The following is a 16,369-nucleotide window of genomic DNA, read 5'->3' as shown; positions in this document are numbered from 1 at the left end:
ATGGGGCTTGAACTTGCAACCCTGAGATCAAGACTTGAACTGAGATCAAGAGTTGGGTACTTAACTGACTGAACCACCCAGGCACCCTCATGAATCTCTTTCTTTACTTGACTTCTGTATTCTTCTAGTCTTGTCTCTGTTCTCTGGTTGCTACTTCTTATTGTCTGCACTTTTTTTCTCATACCACCAGCTTCTGCATGTTGGATTCAGGCCCAAGGTTTAGTCTTTTGACTTCTCTCTTTCTCTCTCCCCTTATCTATACTCCCTTCCGTGGAGATGTCATACAGTTTAAAAGTGGTTTATTAAAAAAAAATAAAATAAAGGAGTTTATGTACTGGTGGCATATGTATGTTCATGTCTGCTTTTATATGAAATGGGCATTGCAAGCTTAGTATGTCCAGACCTGACTTCCAGATACTCTCCTCATCACTGGACCTATTCTTTCACAATTTTTCCTATCTCAATATAATTGCACATCCATTGTTTGGACCCAAAATATTGGAATCACCCTTGATTATTTCTTTATTTTTCTCTTCTGACAGCAGATTCTTTCTGCTGTACCTTCAAAATATATCCAGAATCTGACCTCTTCTCTCAACCTCCACTGCTCCCTTGCTCCAAGTGTTCATTCTTCTGGATTTTTGTAGTGGCCTCTGAATTGAATTCTGTCCACTTTTGCTCCCTTTCCCCCTCAGGATGCCCTACCACCATCTTAATGACTTCTTTGTTACAGTAGAGAGCAGCAGAGATTTTTGAAACTAGACAATTTGAATTATAGGACTGCAGTGTGATTTGGAGGGAGTCACTTTACTTCCCTGAGTCTCAGTCTTACATTTAAAATGGGCATCATACTTGTTTCATAGAATTGTTATTAGTATTGAATGAGATAATGTTGTAAATATCTTTCTGATACTGTAGATATCAGAGAATAGATATTGGGACAAATAAATTGTGGTTCCTTTTCCCTTTTCTACCCCAGACAGATGAGCTGCTTTTCATCTTTTGTCTTATGTAGCCAGGAAGCATCTTATCTATGTACCTATTCATAAGTGACTTTTGGCTAATAAATAAATCTAGCTTATGTTCCTGGTCCTTCTTCTGCATTTTATTTATTTTTTTAATTTTTATTTATTTATGATAGTCACAGAGAGAGAGAGAGAGAGAGAGAGAGGCAGAGACATAGGCAGAGGGAGAAGCAGGCTCCATGCACCAGGAGCCCGATGTGGGATTCGATCCCGGGTCTCCAGGATCGCGCCCTCTGCCAAAGGCAGGCGCTAAACCGCTGCGCCACCCAGGGATCCCCTTCTTTTGCATCTTAAAAAGATCCCACTCATACCTTCCAGTTACATCTGCCTTTGTTGGCACTAAGTGTATACAGTTCTTACAGATTCATGCCTGACTAGTAAAAGGCACCAGAGTTTACACCTGAATAGTAAAACTTTAATCTATTTGAATTGTATTCCTTACAGCTTTAATACCCCTCCCATGCCTTCTATTAGGGTTGTATATTTAAGTTACCAAATGAGGATTGAAGGCAACCAACTTCAAAATCTTCATTCATAAAATCTAATCTGTTATTTATTCTAGCACAGTATTTAGCCGAGAACACTCAAGATGGGCTTGGCTTACCAGATTCAGAGTTACTTAAATTGCTAATTTTTCAACTCTAATGTTTTGATCCTGGGTTGAGAAGAAGAATCATTTAAAGTATCACCTTCTTACGGGAAAGAAAAAGTTTTTCTTGGAATTATTTAGGCGCATTGCTACTAGACTTTCTCTAACTTTAAAGTTCCTTCATAGGAATCACTACATATTGAATATCCCTATATGGTTAGTATTTCTTTAGGAGGACTATTTTGCTGCTTTAATACACCTCATTTGAAAGACATCTACCCTATGAGGTAAATTCTCCAGTGGCATTTTCCTCTTTGAAATAATGGGCATAGCAAATCCATTATGTTTCTTAGTATTAAAGTATATTGTTGCATATTATTTGCAGATAAAAAAACACAAATGTTCTTTGCTGACTATCTCAGAAGCAGGAAAATTAAGCTCTGATTTTAAAGGCTAGCACTTGAGTTGGAGTCAGGTCTTTTTATTTCTGTACCTGTTACATCAGGGTGTTTTCCTCTGCAAAATTCATAGTATATCTGAAGTAAGTCTTTAACTCAAGTTTGATGAGTAAATTCTTACTTCATAGACACAGACTAGTCCTACCTTATACACTCAGGTGTGAGGTAATCAGTCTTATGCAAATAACTTGATTTGCTTGACAACTGAAGGTTCTGTTTTGTCCGTAAATGTAGATATAAGTGTCTTGTGTGGGAGGTCTTCTCTGTACTGAAGGAATTGTGTGTTAAGCAAAGCAAAAACATTTAAAGTACTATGTGTCATTGTAGTCTTGCTATATTGTATAATGGATTCTTGGTTCCATAAGCATACCACAGGTACTTTTTTTAAAAGAGGTTGAAATTACTTTCCTACATCATGTTGGGGAAGAGATGAGTTTCTTCTTAAACAATCTTTAACTGTTTATTTTCACCTGAGAGTTAATCTCAACTCTTATGCTTAGTTTCCATTGGAGTAAGACACTGTTGGTTATAGGGTTTCAGTCTTAGGGGAGTGAATTGCTCAAATTTATTGCAATGTATTTCTCACTTAATTTTGAAAATTTAGGCAGTTAAAACATTTTAGATTATGATGGCATCAAATTGGTGATTTTTTTTGGTCTTGTTTTCCACTGGCGTGCGCACTCAAAACTATATCTTAAACCATTTCTTGCCTATATTTCTCCTGTGAATTGTTTTATTGATACCTTGACATTCCACAGATCATGCAGATTTAATACTATTTGAAGCCTAAGTTTTATTTATTTTTTGCCTCTTATTGTTTAGGAAGACAGTGCTGGGGCACCTGGGTGGCTCAATGGTTGAGCATCTGCCTTTGGCTCAGGTCTTGATCCTGGAGTCCAGTGATTGGGATCAGAGTCCTGCATCAGGCTCCCTAAAGAGAGCCTTCTTCTCCCTCTGCATATGTCTCTACCTCTCTCTCTCTTCTCTGTGTCTCTCATGAATAGACAAATACAAGCCCCCCCCCCCCAAAAAAAAGGAAGACAGTGCTGATAAGAGGAAATGTCTGTGTTTTATTCATATTACTTTCTCTCATTTTAAGAGCATGTTTTGATGTTAAAACAAATTATATGTATAAAATTTTACCCACATAGAAAAAATCAAAATAATGAAAATTTAAGACCTGCCTAAATATGAATGTTGCTCATTGTAATTGATTTCCAAGTAAAGAAAGATACTTGCATTTAAAAATTAAATAATTACTGGGAAGGAAAAGTGACTAGTACTGTATTCATACATCCTGATTTAAGATGCCACAGATTTCTGGTACAGTTTTGTATTTTGATAAAATGAATGTTTATTCCACAATAATTTAGGACTGCATAATAACTTTTTTTTAATCTGTTCAAAGACCTAGGTTATTTGACCTGTAAAAATTTCCACAGTCTAATTTTTATTGATTGTGCGCTCAGAAACAATTCAACATTTTCCTCTGTCCTTCATTTTTCTTGAAATGTAGTGACAGCTACATTCAGAGGTTTGACCAGACTTAAGTTTGATTGAAAACTGTAGTTGTTATGCTCCTATCATCAAGAGGTATGTAATGTCTGGGCTTTATTTACTCTTTTTTTTTTTTTTTTTTTTGGTTATTAGTCATTGGTACCCTGTGCCTCTGGAGCTATCAATTCATTGTGAAATGGTGATATTCTGATTTTTTTTCTTTTATTTCCCATTTATTGTCTGGAATGATTTTATAGAAGATCTCTGTTATATACTCTTTGGCTACCAGTATAGTTTATGGTGGAAATGTAGGACAAATTGCTTAATTCTTTCCTTTTTCCCAGATTTCAAAATAATAAACTGGGTTCCTGTTATCCTTAGAAAGTGACCGGTTAGTGTGGTGTTGTTTTTTAAACATCATTGTGATCTCATGACCAGTGAGTGCTTCTTCACTGAGTCTTTTTGGTATGACCCTATTTGTCTATTGTCTTTCATAGCTTCCTTGCAACTAAATTTGTCAGGATAGTCCAGGTTCACCTAATACATTTCCTTTGCTAAACCAGCTTTTTTTTTTTTTTTAACATTTAAAAAACCCAAACATTAGACTATCCCATAATTAATCATTTGCTTTATCCCTCTTTATAAAGAGAATGGCTTCAGAACATCATTGCCACCAATTTTGTTTACTGAAATTTTTTGTTGGTTTTTTTTAATGCTTCTTCAGTCTCCTCCCATTTTTTTTTAAGTGATTGTCCTGCGTCTACATTGTCAGACTTTTTTTTTTTTTAATTTTTATTTATTTATGATAGTCACAGAGAGAGAGAGAGAGGCAGAGACACAGGCAGAGGGAGAAGCAGGCTCCATGCACCGGGAGCCAGATGCGGGATTCGATCCCGGGTCTCCAGGATCGCGCCCTGGGCCAAAGGCAGGCGCGAAACCGCTGCACCACCCAGGGATCCCCTACATTGTCAGACTTTATAGCCTTTATATTCTGTAATCTCTCTCCTTAAAAACTGTTTATTCTTTTAGTCTTAATTCTATGATCAACTGTATGTTTAGTGCTCACTATCTGCCCTTATTTTGATGTCTCTCCTGTCACTTTGATTGCCTATAGCTAGTTGTCTAGTAGAGCTAGGAGGAGCTCACAGGAACAGTATCTTCTGAGTTTTTGCATGTTGATAGCAGTTTGTCTTTGCTCTTTATACTGAAAGGTAAGTTTTACTGGATATAAAATCTTTGGCTCAAGTTTTCTTTGTGTATTTTAAATATACTATTTCATTTTTTTTCTGTTATTTTCTCTTATAAATCATGTGATGCTTTTACCTAAATGGCCAAAGGATTTGTTTTTTCTTTAAAGTCTAATAATTTTAGTAAAAAATGTCTTGGTGCATTGCTCTAAGTTGATTATCTCAAGTACACAAGATACTCTTGCAATATGTAGTTTCAAATATACTGTAGATACATATATGTGTGAGAATGTATATATGTATTTACACACATATATAACTATATCATACATACATATACACATTTTTTTTCTGGAAAGCTTTCTTGTATTATAGATTTTTTAAGTTATTTATTTATTTGACAGGGAGAGAGAGAGAGAGAGAGAGCAAGAGCGAGCACACAAGCAGGGGGAATAGCAGGCAGAGGGAGAGGTTGAAGCTGACTTTCCACCGTGCAGAGAGCCTGATGTTAGGCTTGAACCCAGGACCGTGGGATCATGAGCTGAGCTGAAAGCAGGTTCTTAACCAACTGAGCCACCCAGGCACTCCCTGTATTACAGTTTTTAATATTTGTTTTGTTCTGTCATTTTGGTTTTCTCCTTCAGGAACTTCTTTTTTTCCCCTTATTTTCTTTCATATGCCAAATCTTCTTCACCTGTCTTTGATATTTGTCACTTTCTTGAAAATCCTTTTTAATTTCTCTCTTTAAAATTTGTTAAAGATTTTTTCCTTTCTTTTTTTTTTTTTTTAAAGATTTTATCTATTCATTTATTTAGAGATCATGAGTGGGGCAGTGGGGTGGGCAGAAGGAAAGGGAGAGAGAGCATCTTAAGCAGACTGTGCGAAGGGCAGAGCCCGACCTGGGGCTCAGTCTCAAAATCATGAGATCATGACCTGAGCTGAAATCAAGAGTCAGCACTCAACCAACTGGGCCAGTTGGATGCCCCAATTTTCTGTTTCTTTTAAGATCTCTTGTTAGGTTTATTTACACTTGTTTTCTAAGCTGTCTTCAGAACTGAAATGACTGTTTTATTTCTAGTTTTTTCTTGGTTTCTGTCTCCTCATTTCTGAGTTTTTCTGATTCTGATTTATATTGCTCTTTCATGTATTATGTAATTTTCTTATTATCTCTCATGAGACATATAAATGTAGTTTTTATTAGTAAAACATACAGCCTGGGGGATTACTTGACCTACTTTAAATAAATAAGCAGCTGTAATTAATTTAGACATTGCTGTAAATCTTTAAATCAAGGCTTCTATACTGGAATCCATGAGTGAACTTCAGAGTTGATAACATTATTCATTACATGCGAAGTAGAGTGTATATGTTTGGGGGTAGGGAAAAAGAACACCTTGACTTTCTCTACGCTTCCAGAGAAGAGTGTAAACTGTCCTCACAATAATATGGATAAGAACTTCTGATTTATATAGGAAAAAATCCTCAAATATTTTAATGATTAAGATCATAAGAAATGAAAACAAATGATAAATATAGTTTTTTTTTAAAAAAATTTATTTATTTTAGGGATGCCTGGGTGGCTCAGTGGTTAAGCATCTGCCTTCAGCCCAAGGTGTGATCTTGGAGTTCCAGAATCAAGTCCCACATCAGGCTCCCTGCATGGAGCCTGCTTTTCTCTCTGCCTGTGTCTCTGCCTTTCTCTTTCTGTGTGTCTCTCATAAATAAATAAATAAAAATCTTAAAATTTTTAAAATTTATTTTAGAGAGGAGGGCAGAGCTTGTGCCAGGTGGGGGAGGGCAGAAAAGGGAGAAAAATCCAAGCAGACTCCTCACTGAGTGCAGAACCTGGTGCAAGGTTTGATCTCAGAACCCTGAGATCATGACCTCAGCCAAAATCAAGAGTTGGACGCATAACCGACAGAGCCACCCAGGCACCCCTAGGTATTGCAGTTTTAAGATACGGATGGTACCATAGGAGATACTACATCAATTCCATGATCTATTTGCTTATGCCCTTTCTACTTTTATACAGATGGAGGGAGCGAGGAACCACCGGATCGAAGACAGTCAAGTGTAGACTCTCGCCAAAGCCGCTCTGGGCAAGGTAAGTTTTTGTTAAATTTATTATTAGATTAAAAAGAAAAGATATCAGCTATTCCTTTCTAGTACTTAGTCTGAAGTTTGAGATTTTCCCTGGGTCTAGTTTAGATATTCTAGTTTCTCCTTTAGGGCTTTAAGTGTAGCATTCTAAAAGTTATAGGATATCATTTATTTAAGATAAAATGAAAATTTTTCTCATGTCATTTTTTAAATGGTAATACCTTAATAAGGTTTAAAGTAATTTTGGAGCATTGTGATATATATTTGGATATCACTTTTGGAATATAACCAAAAGTAAATTTTTAACAGTAACATTCATATCAACACACTGGCTTTTAAAAATTTCATCAATACAATATTTGTTATCTTAGCTCTCTCAGAAGAAATTATTTTTGTTTATATTGCTATCTTCAATTAGGATCTTATTTTTTCCTTCTGTTTGAAATTTAATATGTGCTTTCAACTGTTTTTTTGAAATAACTTTCAAACTAGGTAAAAACATCCTGTATTAGTGAAATAGGCCTTCCCTAATTATCTTATTTAAAATTGTATGACTAGTTCCCCCACATTCCTTTTTCTTCGTAGTACTTATCATCTTTGTATTTATTTTATTTACAATCATGTTTCATATTGTAGAGATTTTTGTCTGTTTTGTTCATTACTGTATTTCCACTGCCAAGAATAAGTACCAGGCATATAGGAGTTACTAAATAAATATTGCTGAATGAATGAAATGATCTCTGAGAGAAAGTGAATTGAGAACCCAAATTGATGAATATATTACAAAATTTCAGGCAGTCATTTTGACTGATTTATGATTTTTAGAGAATCTTTACTTATAAATAAAAGAAAGCTTTGATTTACAAATGTTATGGTGTTTTAATCCTGTAAAAGTTCCTGGTTCATTTATCCCATAATCCTATTACCTTTTTTCTCCAAGTTTGCTCTTCCCAAGTTTTAGAGTTGTGCTATATTTATAAAGTTGTTGGAGAATGAAAAGAGTAATAATATATGCAGGTTGGAAATTTTAACTTTTACTAGTACTTACTTATTTTTAAATAATGTGCATGGTATTATATCAGGAATTTGTCTGATTTTTCTCCTTAAACATATTTTTATATGAAAAAAGAACTTAAAATGAATTATAGTATATATCAAGTCAAGCTTAAACTTTCATAATGTTGTGTCAGTTATATCTCAATAAACCTGGGGGGGAAAAGAAAGAAAATAAGCTCACGTATGAGAGACCTTAAAAATAATATTAGTAGAAATTAATAGAAAAATTATACTAATTTTTATTAAATATCATCATTTATATTAAATGTCATAGAGATGTAAGCAATTATTCATTTATCATATGGCCCCTGGGCTGTGTCAGTTAAAATATTTTTCAAATCAAGTGTAGTTAAGTTTTAATAATAAAAGCTGAACTTAATAACATCAAAATCAGTGATCTCCATGACCTTGAACACAGCTACCTGATCTCCATTAGAAATTACTGGGAATTGAATCATCATCAGAGTTAACTAATAGTTAAAACGTGTTTCTTACCTTCTCGGAGATTTTGTTTGTAGTATCTCTTTACTCAAAAGACAGAAATAAATAGAAAGCCATCTATATTGAGCTGAATGAGCATCTGTACTAAAGGAGTAAAGAGATGAGATAAACACAGACTTGTGCTTTTGCTCCTTCCAGAAACCTGCTAAAAGATCAGTAAAGGGGGATTGGTGAAAAGCCAACATCAACACAATTTTAGAAACTGGAGAGTATATAAATAATTAAAAACTGAACCCTAAGCTCAATAGCAGAGGAAATCAAGAAAACAACCTGAGGGTAACTCCAGAAGCTACAAAAAAAAACTCAAGAATGGTAGTATATGGAAATGGAGATGAAAGGAAGATTGGCTGAAAATCAGTTGAAGAAGCACTTGATTCCTGAGACCTCTTCCTCAAAATTAGGTAACTAGTCAGCTGGGCAAGTGCCCAACTCCCCACTCTAAACCTTGGCAAAACCCAGCAATTTATTCTTTGGAATAAAATAGAGATTCTAGACTGGGAGACATCTACCAGGCATAGTTGAGGGCAGTCCTATACTGAAAATAAGACAATTGGATTCCAGTTGTCTTTATCCTACTGACACTAGAATATTGGCAGTTAGGCAGGAGGTTGGCAGGAGGTTGGCAGTCTTTTCTGAAAAATCTGACTGAAAAGAAAGACACAAAATGTAACCATCAGAGATTCCTTAAAAAAACAGCCCAGCTAGATAACTCTATGTATCAAAGCTCTCAGTCTCTTAGTTCTCTTCTTTTAAATATTAGCAACTAACCAAGGGTTACTTTAGATATTTGAGGAAACCCTCTATTGTATGAAGATAGAGATTAAAATAAATAGAATAAAGCAACTTGGAGAGAATAGAAATTTTGCAGAGAAAAATAATGGAACCATTATTAACATCCTTAAAGAAATAAAAGAAACTAATACAGTCTTTTAAGACATATAAGGTTTTGCTTGTTTGTTTTGTTTTGACTGCCTTGTACTCTTTCTTAGGAATATGTAGGCTATGATCCATCAAAAATGAGAAATGAGTTGTAGGAAATAGGAAATTCAACAAAGGAGAAAAGTAAAGAAATATTTAGGATAACAATGAGAGGTGGAGGCGGGGGAGGCAATCAAACCAGATTGGATTTAGGTTAGAAACCTCGGGAAGAGTTGTCTCCATGAAAATGAGATTGATAGAAACCTGACGCGTTTAATTACTTTTCAGAAAAATTTAAACAATTGGCAAAAAGTTTAGGGTTAGTGACATACACATGAAATAATAAGTAAAAAACAGTTCTAAATTCAGGGGAATAATGTGTAGGAAAGGAGATATTCTTTAAAATAAGTGCTCAGTCCTTGGGGCAGGGTCTGGGGTAGCTGATGTCCATGCCTGTTTTATCACTTTATTCCAGTGTGGTACAAATATTTCCAGTATTTGATTTGGGCCATTATAGTTGGGAAACAATACTCTAGAGCCCAGTGAGCAAATCAGGTGTATGTGGCCTCTTTTTGTGCAGTTGATGGATTTGATTTGCTTAAGCAATTTTTATTATTTTTGTATCTATGGTCAAGTGGGATATTGACCTTTAGTTTTCTTGCCGCACAATGCCTTTATTTGATTTTGGTATTTGAGTAATGCTGGCCTCCTAGAACCAGCTGAAAGTTGAGAATTATTTCTTTTTTTTAAGATTTTATTTATTCATGAGAGACACACACAGAGAGAGAGAGAGAGAGAGAGAGAGAGAGAGAGAGGCAGAGACACAGGCAGAGGGAGAAGCAGAGGGGGAAGCAGGCTCCCTCCATACAGGGAGCCCGACACGCGACTCAATCCCAGGTCTCCAGGATCAGGCCCTGGGCTGAAGGCGGCGCCAAACTGCTGAGCCACCGGGCCGCCCTGAGAAGTATTTCTTCAATTTTCCTAGAATATTTTGTGTAGAACTGGTGTTATCTCATCCTTAAATGTTTGATAGAATTTCTCAGAGAAGCCATCTGGGCCTGGAATTTTCTTTATGGGAAAGTTTTAGGATACAAATTAAATGTCTTGAATAGAATATGACTATTTCAATTATCCTTTTTTTTTTTTCAATTATCCTTGAGTAACTTTTAAAAATGGGTAGAATCTTCAGTGATGTCTCCTCTTTCATTCCATTTCTCTTTTTTAAAGATTTTATTTATTCGTGAGAGACAGAGAGAGAGGGAGAGGCAGAGATACAGGCAGAGAGAGAAGCAGGCTCCATGCAGGGAGCCCGGTGTGGAACTCGATCCTGGGACTCCAGAATCACGCCCTGGGCTGAAGGCAGACTCCCAACCACTGAGCCACCCACGCTGCCCACTTATATTGATTTCTAATTTAATTTCGTTGTTGTCAAAGAACACACTCTTTGAATTGAATTACTTTTTATTGAAACTTGTTTTATGCTCCTGGAAATGATCTATCTTATGTTCAGTATGCACTTAAAAAAGGTGTATTAAAAAAAAAAAAAAAAAGGTGTATTATATTCTTTTGGGGTGGAAGGTTCTATAAATATCAGTCTGGTCAGGTTGATTAATAGTGTTGTTCCAGTCTTCTCTACTTTTGATGATTTTCTGTCTGCTCATTCTTTCACATATTAGGAAAGGAATATTGAAATCTCAAACTCTAAGTGTAGATTTATCTATTTTATCTATTTCTCCTTTCAGTTCTGTCATACTCCTTATAGCACTGTTCTGGTCCCATCCCTCAGAGAGAAAGCAGCCAATAGTGAAATAGGTTTTGGGGATTGGGTGTGGTGCGGAAGAGCTGGAAGCAAAAGGTAAAAAAAAAAAAAAAAAGCCAAGGAATTTTCCGTCAGTCCCACATGGAGCCACCCTCACTCCCTTCATTCATCCTGCCTAACCAGGTAGAGACTTGTCTTGCATCTCTCTTTCTATCCCTGCTCTGCTGTTCCAGGATTTGGATTTTCTTTGAATTTGAGCTGGGAGTTTGGGGACATAAAAAAACATTAGGAAATGTGCCACTGAATTGGTTGTCCTACAGATTAGTTACCCTTCAGATTCTGGTTTTTTCCACACTTTGCCTGCTACTATTTATTTTTCACAGTCTTCAGATTGCTGTTCTACTTTCCAAGGTTTTTATTTACATTCAGGGGTTTTAGTTACATTCAATTAAGGTGGAGTGTGCTTATTCCATCCTAACCCAGAACTAGCACTCTTCCATTTTATTACATTTTGTGTTTGCCTGTCAGGAGGGATGGTACTCAAATTATTTAACAGTTGATAATACCATAGATATCAATGGGCCAGAAGAGATGGCAGTCTGTTCAGAACAAACACTAACTTTAAACAACTGTTTTGCCTCTATAGGTACATAATACTTGATAATCTGCCCTGCCTAATTGTGGATTCAGTTTCTATTTAGTATCTTCTTCAATAATAATAGCAGACATGTAAGGAAAGGTGTCTGGTGAGATGTCTTTTCTTTGTGTGATAGCTCTCTCCTGTGTGTTAACTTTAGGCATGGAGGGCTCTCTCCTGTGTGTTAACTAGCTAGCTTGGCCTCTGATCTGTCTCTCAGGTACAGTGGATTCCGACTCAAACATAACCACACTTCCTGCTCTAGCTTGGGTCAGAGACTTATGATGTTTTTTGCTTATAAAATGGAGATGGGAGATGCCTGTTTGCAGTGAGTCTGGTCCTACTGTACTCATTCAGATTGCCACCCCTGGGCACTTCCTGCTCCTTGCATCTCTTGCTTCTGTGCCTAAAACAGACCTGGAAACACGCTCATCTTTCACAGTTATCCTCCTACACATGCTCTGGGCTATAATTTCCTCACTCCAATTGCATCTAGTTTCTGTCTTCCATGGATTTCTTAACATTTCTCCTCTATTATTGGCTTTTTGTTTTATTTTATAATGCTTTAAGAATTTACTCTTTTTAAAATACTTTTGTGTCATTCTGCACCACCTGTGTTGTTGCCATTTTAGTCTGAACTATCGTTATTTCTTTCCTTTACTACTGTAATAGTGTCTTAGTTGCCTTGCCAACTTATAGTCTATTATCCATGTGATAGAGTGCGCTATTAAAATAAATTAAATCACATATTTCCCCAGACTTGAAATAAAATTCCTCAGTAGCCTCCTATCACATTGCCTTTATCATTCCCTATAGGATGCTACCTGAATTGCCCTTTTCCTAGTACTCTGACTCTGTGCCCTCCCACTCCCTCCATTGTCTACTTTGTTTCCTCTATGCTGGCCTTTTTGTTTAAACATGTTAAGAGTGTTTTCTTTTTAAGGCCTGTAAACTTGCTCTTTCTTGAATAAAGGGCTTCTGCTTAGTCAAGGAGGCCTTCTGTGACCAAATACCCAACCCTAACCTTCATAGTATTTATCACTACTTGAAAATAATTATTTATGCATTTACTTATATATGTGTTTTTTCTTTTTTAGTCTCAGTTACTAGAAAATAGGTTTCATTTGAGCAGACTTTGTCTTGTTTACCACTCTTGCCCTAGAACACTTAACATATATGAATTTGTCAGTATTTGTTGAATGAAAGAATGAGCAAGAGGCACCTAGGGTGTTTGGGAAGGAATGTGGATATGCCCAGGCCGCATATTGATTCAGTATTCACTTCTGTTACTTAATGTAACTTTAAAAAGTAAAGCAGTGTAAGGAATTTTGTTGAATGTAGAAAGCTTACCAGAATATCAACTATCTATTGTTTTGTGAAATGAGGCTCTTGGCATATGATTTTTTTTTTCTTGGCATATGATTGTAAGACTGATTGTGCTAGTTAAGCTTCTTCTAAGTTAAGGTCTTCTGAGGTTGAGTGATTATTTTCTGCTTTCCAGTATAGCATATTGTATGTAACTGAGATGTATTATTTATTGCATTTAGTCTTGTCTGTTGAATCTCTATTTTTCCTGGTAATTTAGGAGTTTGTTAACAGTAGGATTTTTGCATCTAGCACAGTGCTACTGTCTTACAATTAGGCTATCAAATTGACCAAGGAAGCTTATCAATTCTAGGAATGCTGGTTCTGTATTTAATGTGTTGCTTCATCAGAATTGGTTTTGATGTACTAGCTCCATATTATGCAGCAAATGATTTTTCATTAGAGTTCTTCCATATATAAACAGAACTTACTTGGTTCTAGATATTAAATAAATGCATGAGCCAATGTGATATGATTGGAACCCAATTTTTATTTACTTTTGCAAGGATAGCATTATGCAGACATTAGGCTTTGATATACAAAATGTGTATTGATTTAGTAATGTTCCAGTAGTAATGACCAGTTCCAGGGTAATGACCAGCTTGTGCTGGAGGACTGAGAAACTGTATAGTGTTTGACTTTGCATGATTCCCATTATCTGTAGCCAGTTTTATTTGATTAGTACATGCTGGTGCATTTATAGTAAATAATACACTAAATTGTCAAATGTGATGTCTTCTGATTATTTTTCTTTCCTTCCTAATAAGTAAAATATTTAGTAGAAATGAGATGTTCATGCTCTTAAAACATATACAAATTATTTTTCCGTTTGATAAGTTACAAAGGTACCTTTATTAAACCAACAGTGTTTTTATTATATAAAATAGTAAGGAAAATTATTTCAGTATTTAGTGTGTCATTTGTGTATCATTGTAAGAGTATATCTGGTTAGGTGGCATCACTAATGAACAAAATTTTGTATTGTGTTAGTAGTTTATCATTGTGATAAAAAATTTACTTAGTTTTCAACATATATTGCTTTGAAAATTAAAAAAAAAAAAATACATATGTGCCAGGCTCTGGGTGAGGTGCTTTCACATAATCCTCATTTAATTCTCAGAATAATGCTATGAAGTAGGTATTATTTTCAGTAGGAAAATATTTCAGGCTTTATACTAATCTATACCAAAAGTTTCAAATCAGCTTTGTTGGTATCATGTACTTAGAACCTTTCTGTTCTGATGTTTAAAATACAAATTTATTAATGGTTGGATAAGGCCTGGAAGAAAAGATCTGACCTTAAATGATAAATCCCTCTGAAGTGCCTTTATTCTAGTCCTATATTTCTTCTGAGATTTAACTTCATGTTGATTATTCTTTGTATAACACTCATTTTTCATAGAATTAAACTTGAAATTGAACCTTTAGCCAACAATTTTTTATTACCTTGAACTTCTAGGGATGTATCAGAATGTGTTTACATATACTTCAGTCATTTTTTTAAAATGTGAGTTATAATAATTTTACTAATTAAAAGATTACTTTTCACCAACAACGTACACATTTAAAAAGAACATGTTAAGTAAGGCTTCTCTCCCTTCCACTATCCTAATGTAACCAAGTCTATATCCTTTCATGTTTTTCCCCTGAGCTCATATTGGCATATGCAGGAGTGTGTGTGAAGGTGTATGTGTGTGTGTGTACCGAAAGACTTAAAAATAAAATGCGGGCAGCCCCGGTAGCCCAGTGATTTAGTGCCGCCTTCAGTCTGGGACCTGATCCTGGAGACCTGGGATCCAGTCCCACGTCAGGCTCCCTGCATGTAACCTACTTCTCCCTCTGCCTGTGTCTTTGCCTCTCTCTCTCTCTCTCTCTCTGTGTCTCTCATGAATAAATAAATAAAATCTTAAAAAATAATTAAATAAAAAAAACTAAAATGAAATTTTTAGTTCTGTTACCCCCTCTTAACAGTATAGCATGGCCATCCCTCCAGGAGCATACTTAAATTCTAATTTTAAAAAATCTGTACAATGTTTCACAGCATAAGCAACCCATAATTTATTTCACCATTTCCTCATATATGAGTGTTCAGATTTTCAAAATGATTCATAATCATTTATCTAGTAACATCTTAAAAATCTTGGAATTTGCAACCCCAAGCACATTTTGTGTCAGACCATACTAAGTATCCTACTTAGCATTATGATAATTGGCCTAGTTAACACTAGAAACATTGTAGAAGCTTCTCCTTGCTTATCCATATTTATGAAAGAAAAGGAATAAAAGCAGGACAGTGAAAAAGGTTGGAAAAGGTTATCTTCCCAAACATCTAGAAAGATTTTGATTAAAATATTCTTAACTAAGTTTTTCTGGCAAGAGATTAAAAATCATAAAACCTCTTTCTTTGAAAAACTTAGTGATCTTTCATGAAAGGCCATAAAAGTTAAATAACAAAGAGTGAAGAAGAAACGTGTTAGTAAAGTCTCAGATAAAGTTATTATTGAGTAAATACGTTTTTTTTGTTTAGTCATGTTGGATGTAGTAAGTCTTATTCCTAGTGAGATTAAAGACCTGGTTTCCACAAGGGGGCAGAGTAAGACTACCTGAAAACCTTGATATTATAAAGAATATTTATTTTAAATCTGTAGTTGATTTATTAAAGAAGGAAGAGGAAATTACTAGGGCTAGAAATGACCATCCTGTGAACAGAACCATATATTGAGGGCATCCACCCACCTCATCCCCAGTGCAAGCATGGACTCTTGACATGTTGGACACTCAACTGTGGCTCTGGTCATACTGGCCTTGGTGAGTGGAAGTCCATATTGCTGAGCCCATGTATAAATTCCATCCCTGCTACCATGGCAGCTTTGTTAATGAGCCCTTTGAGCAAGGTTAGAGTGGCTGGGTAGAAAGATGGACTGTGTCCCCCAAATAGATCATCTAACCTGCTGTGTTGTTAAGCACCTTCTCTGCAGTTTGTTCTTTGGTAAGCATTCACATGGGACATAAATTGCTCCATATTCTGTGCCCTTTCAAGTGGTCTATTCACATACCTCATCCCCAGATTTCCTTGTCACAAGTTTCCTAATTATTCCTTTCAAATCTCTGAATATCCATTAAATACTCTCCATGAGTGAGTTCCTCTGTCATCTCTTTTCCTAGGCAAAGTGAACAACAAGGTACCCTGTTCAAATTTCTGCCACTAGAAAGGTTTCCCTTCCCTAATGCCTTCAAGACTACCACAAAGTGGGGCTGTAGTGTTGTCATCTGTAGT

At 35.6% G+C, this 16,369-nt stretch overlaps 1 protein-coding gene across 8 annotated transcripts in view; it reads left to right on the top strand.

Moving 5' to 3' along the window:
• TANC2 (tetratricopeptide repeat, ankyrin repeat and coiled-coil containing 2) overlaps nucleotides 1-16,369 on the top strand; it is a 369,540-nt gene that overhangs the window by 104,523 nt on the left and 248,648 nt on the right. For all 8 annotated transcript variants that reach the window (XM_038546935.1, XM_038546931.1, XM_038546938.1 and 5 more), the window contains one exon: nucleotides 6,789-6,860. In XM_038546935.1, the coding sequence (XP_038402863.1) occupies nucleotides 6,789-6,860 (72 nt within the window). The remainder of the gene's footprint in view (nucleotides 1-6,788; nucleotides 6,861-16,369) is intronic.

The sequence above is a fragment of the Canis lupus genome, chromosome 9 (assembly GCF_011100685.1).
Source record: "Canis lupus familiaris isolate Mischka breed German Shepherd chromosome 9, alternate assembly UU_Cfam_GSD_1.0, whole genome shotgun sequence".
In the NCBI taxonomy this organism is placed as follows: domain Eukaryota; kingdom Metazoa; phylum Chordata; class Mammalia; order Carnivora; family Canidae; genus Canis; species Canis lupus.
Note: the sequence above shows the minus strand (reverse complement) of the source record. Positions and strands in the feature narration are given on the sequence as shown.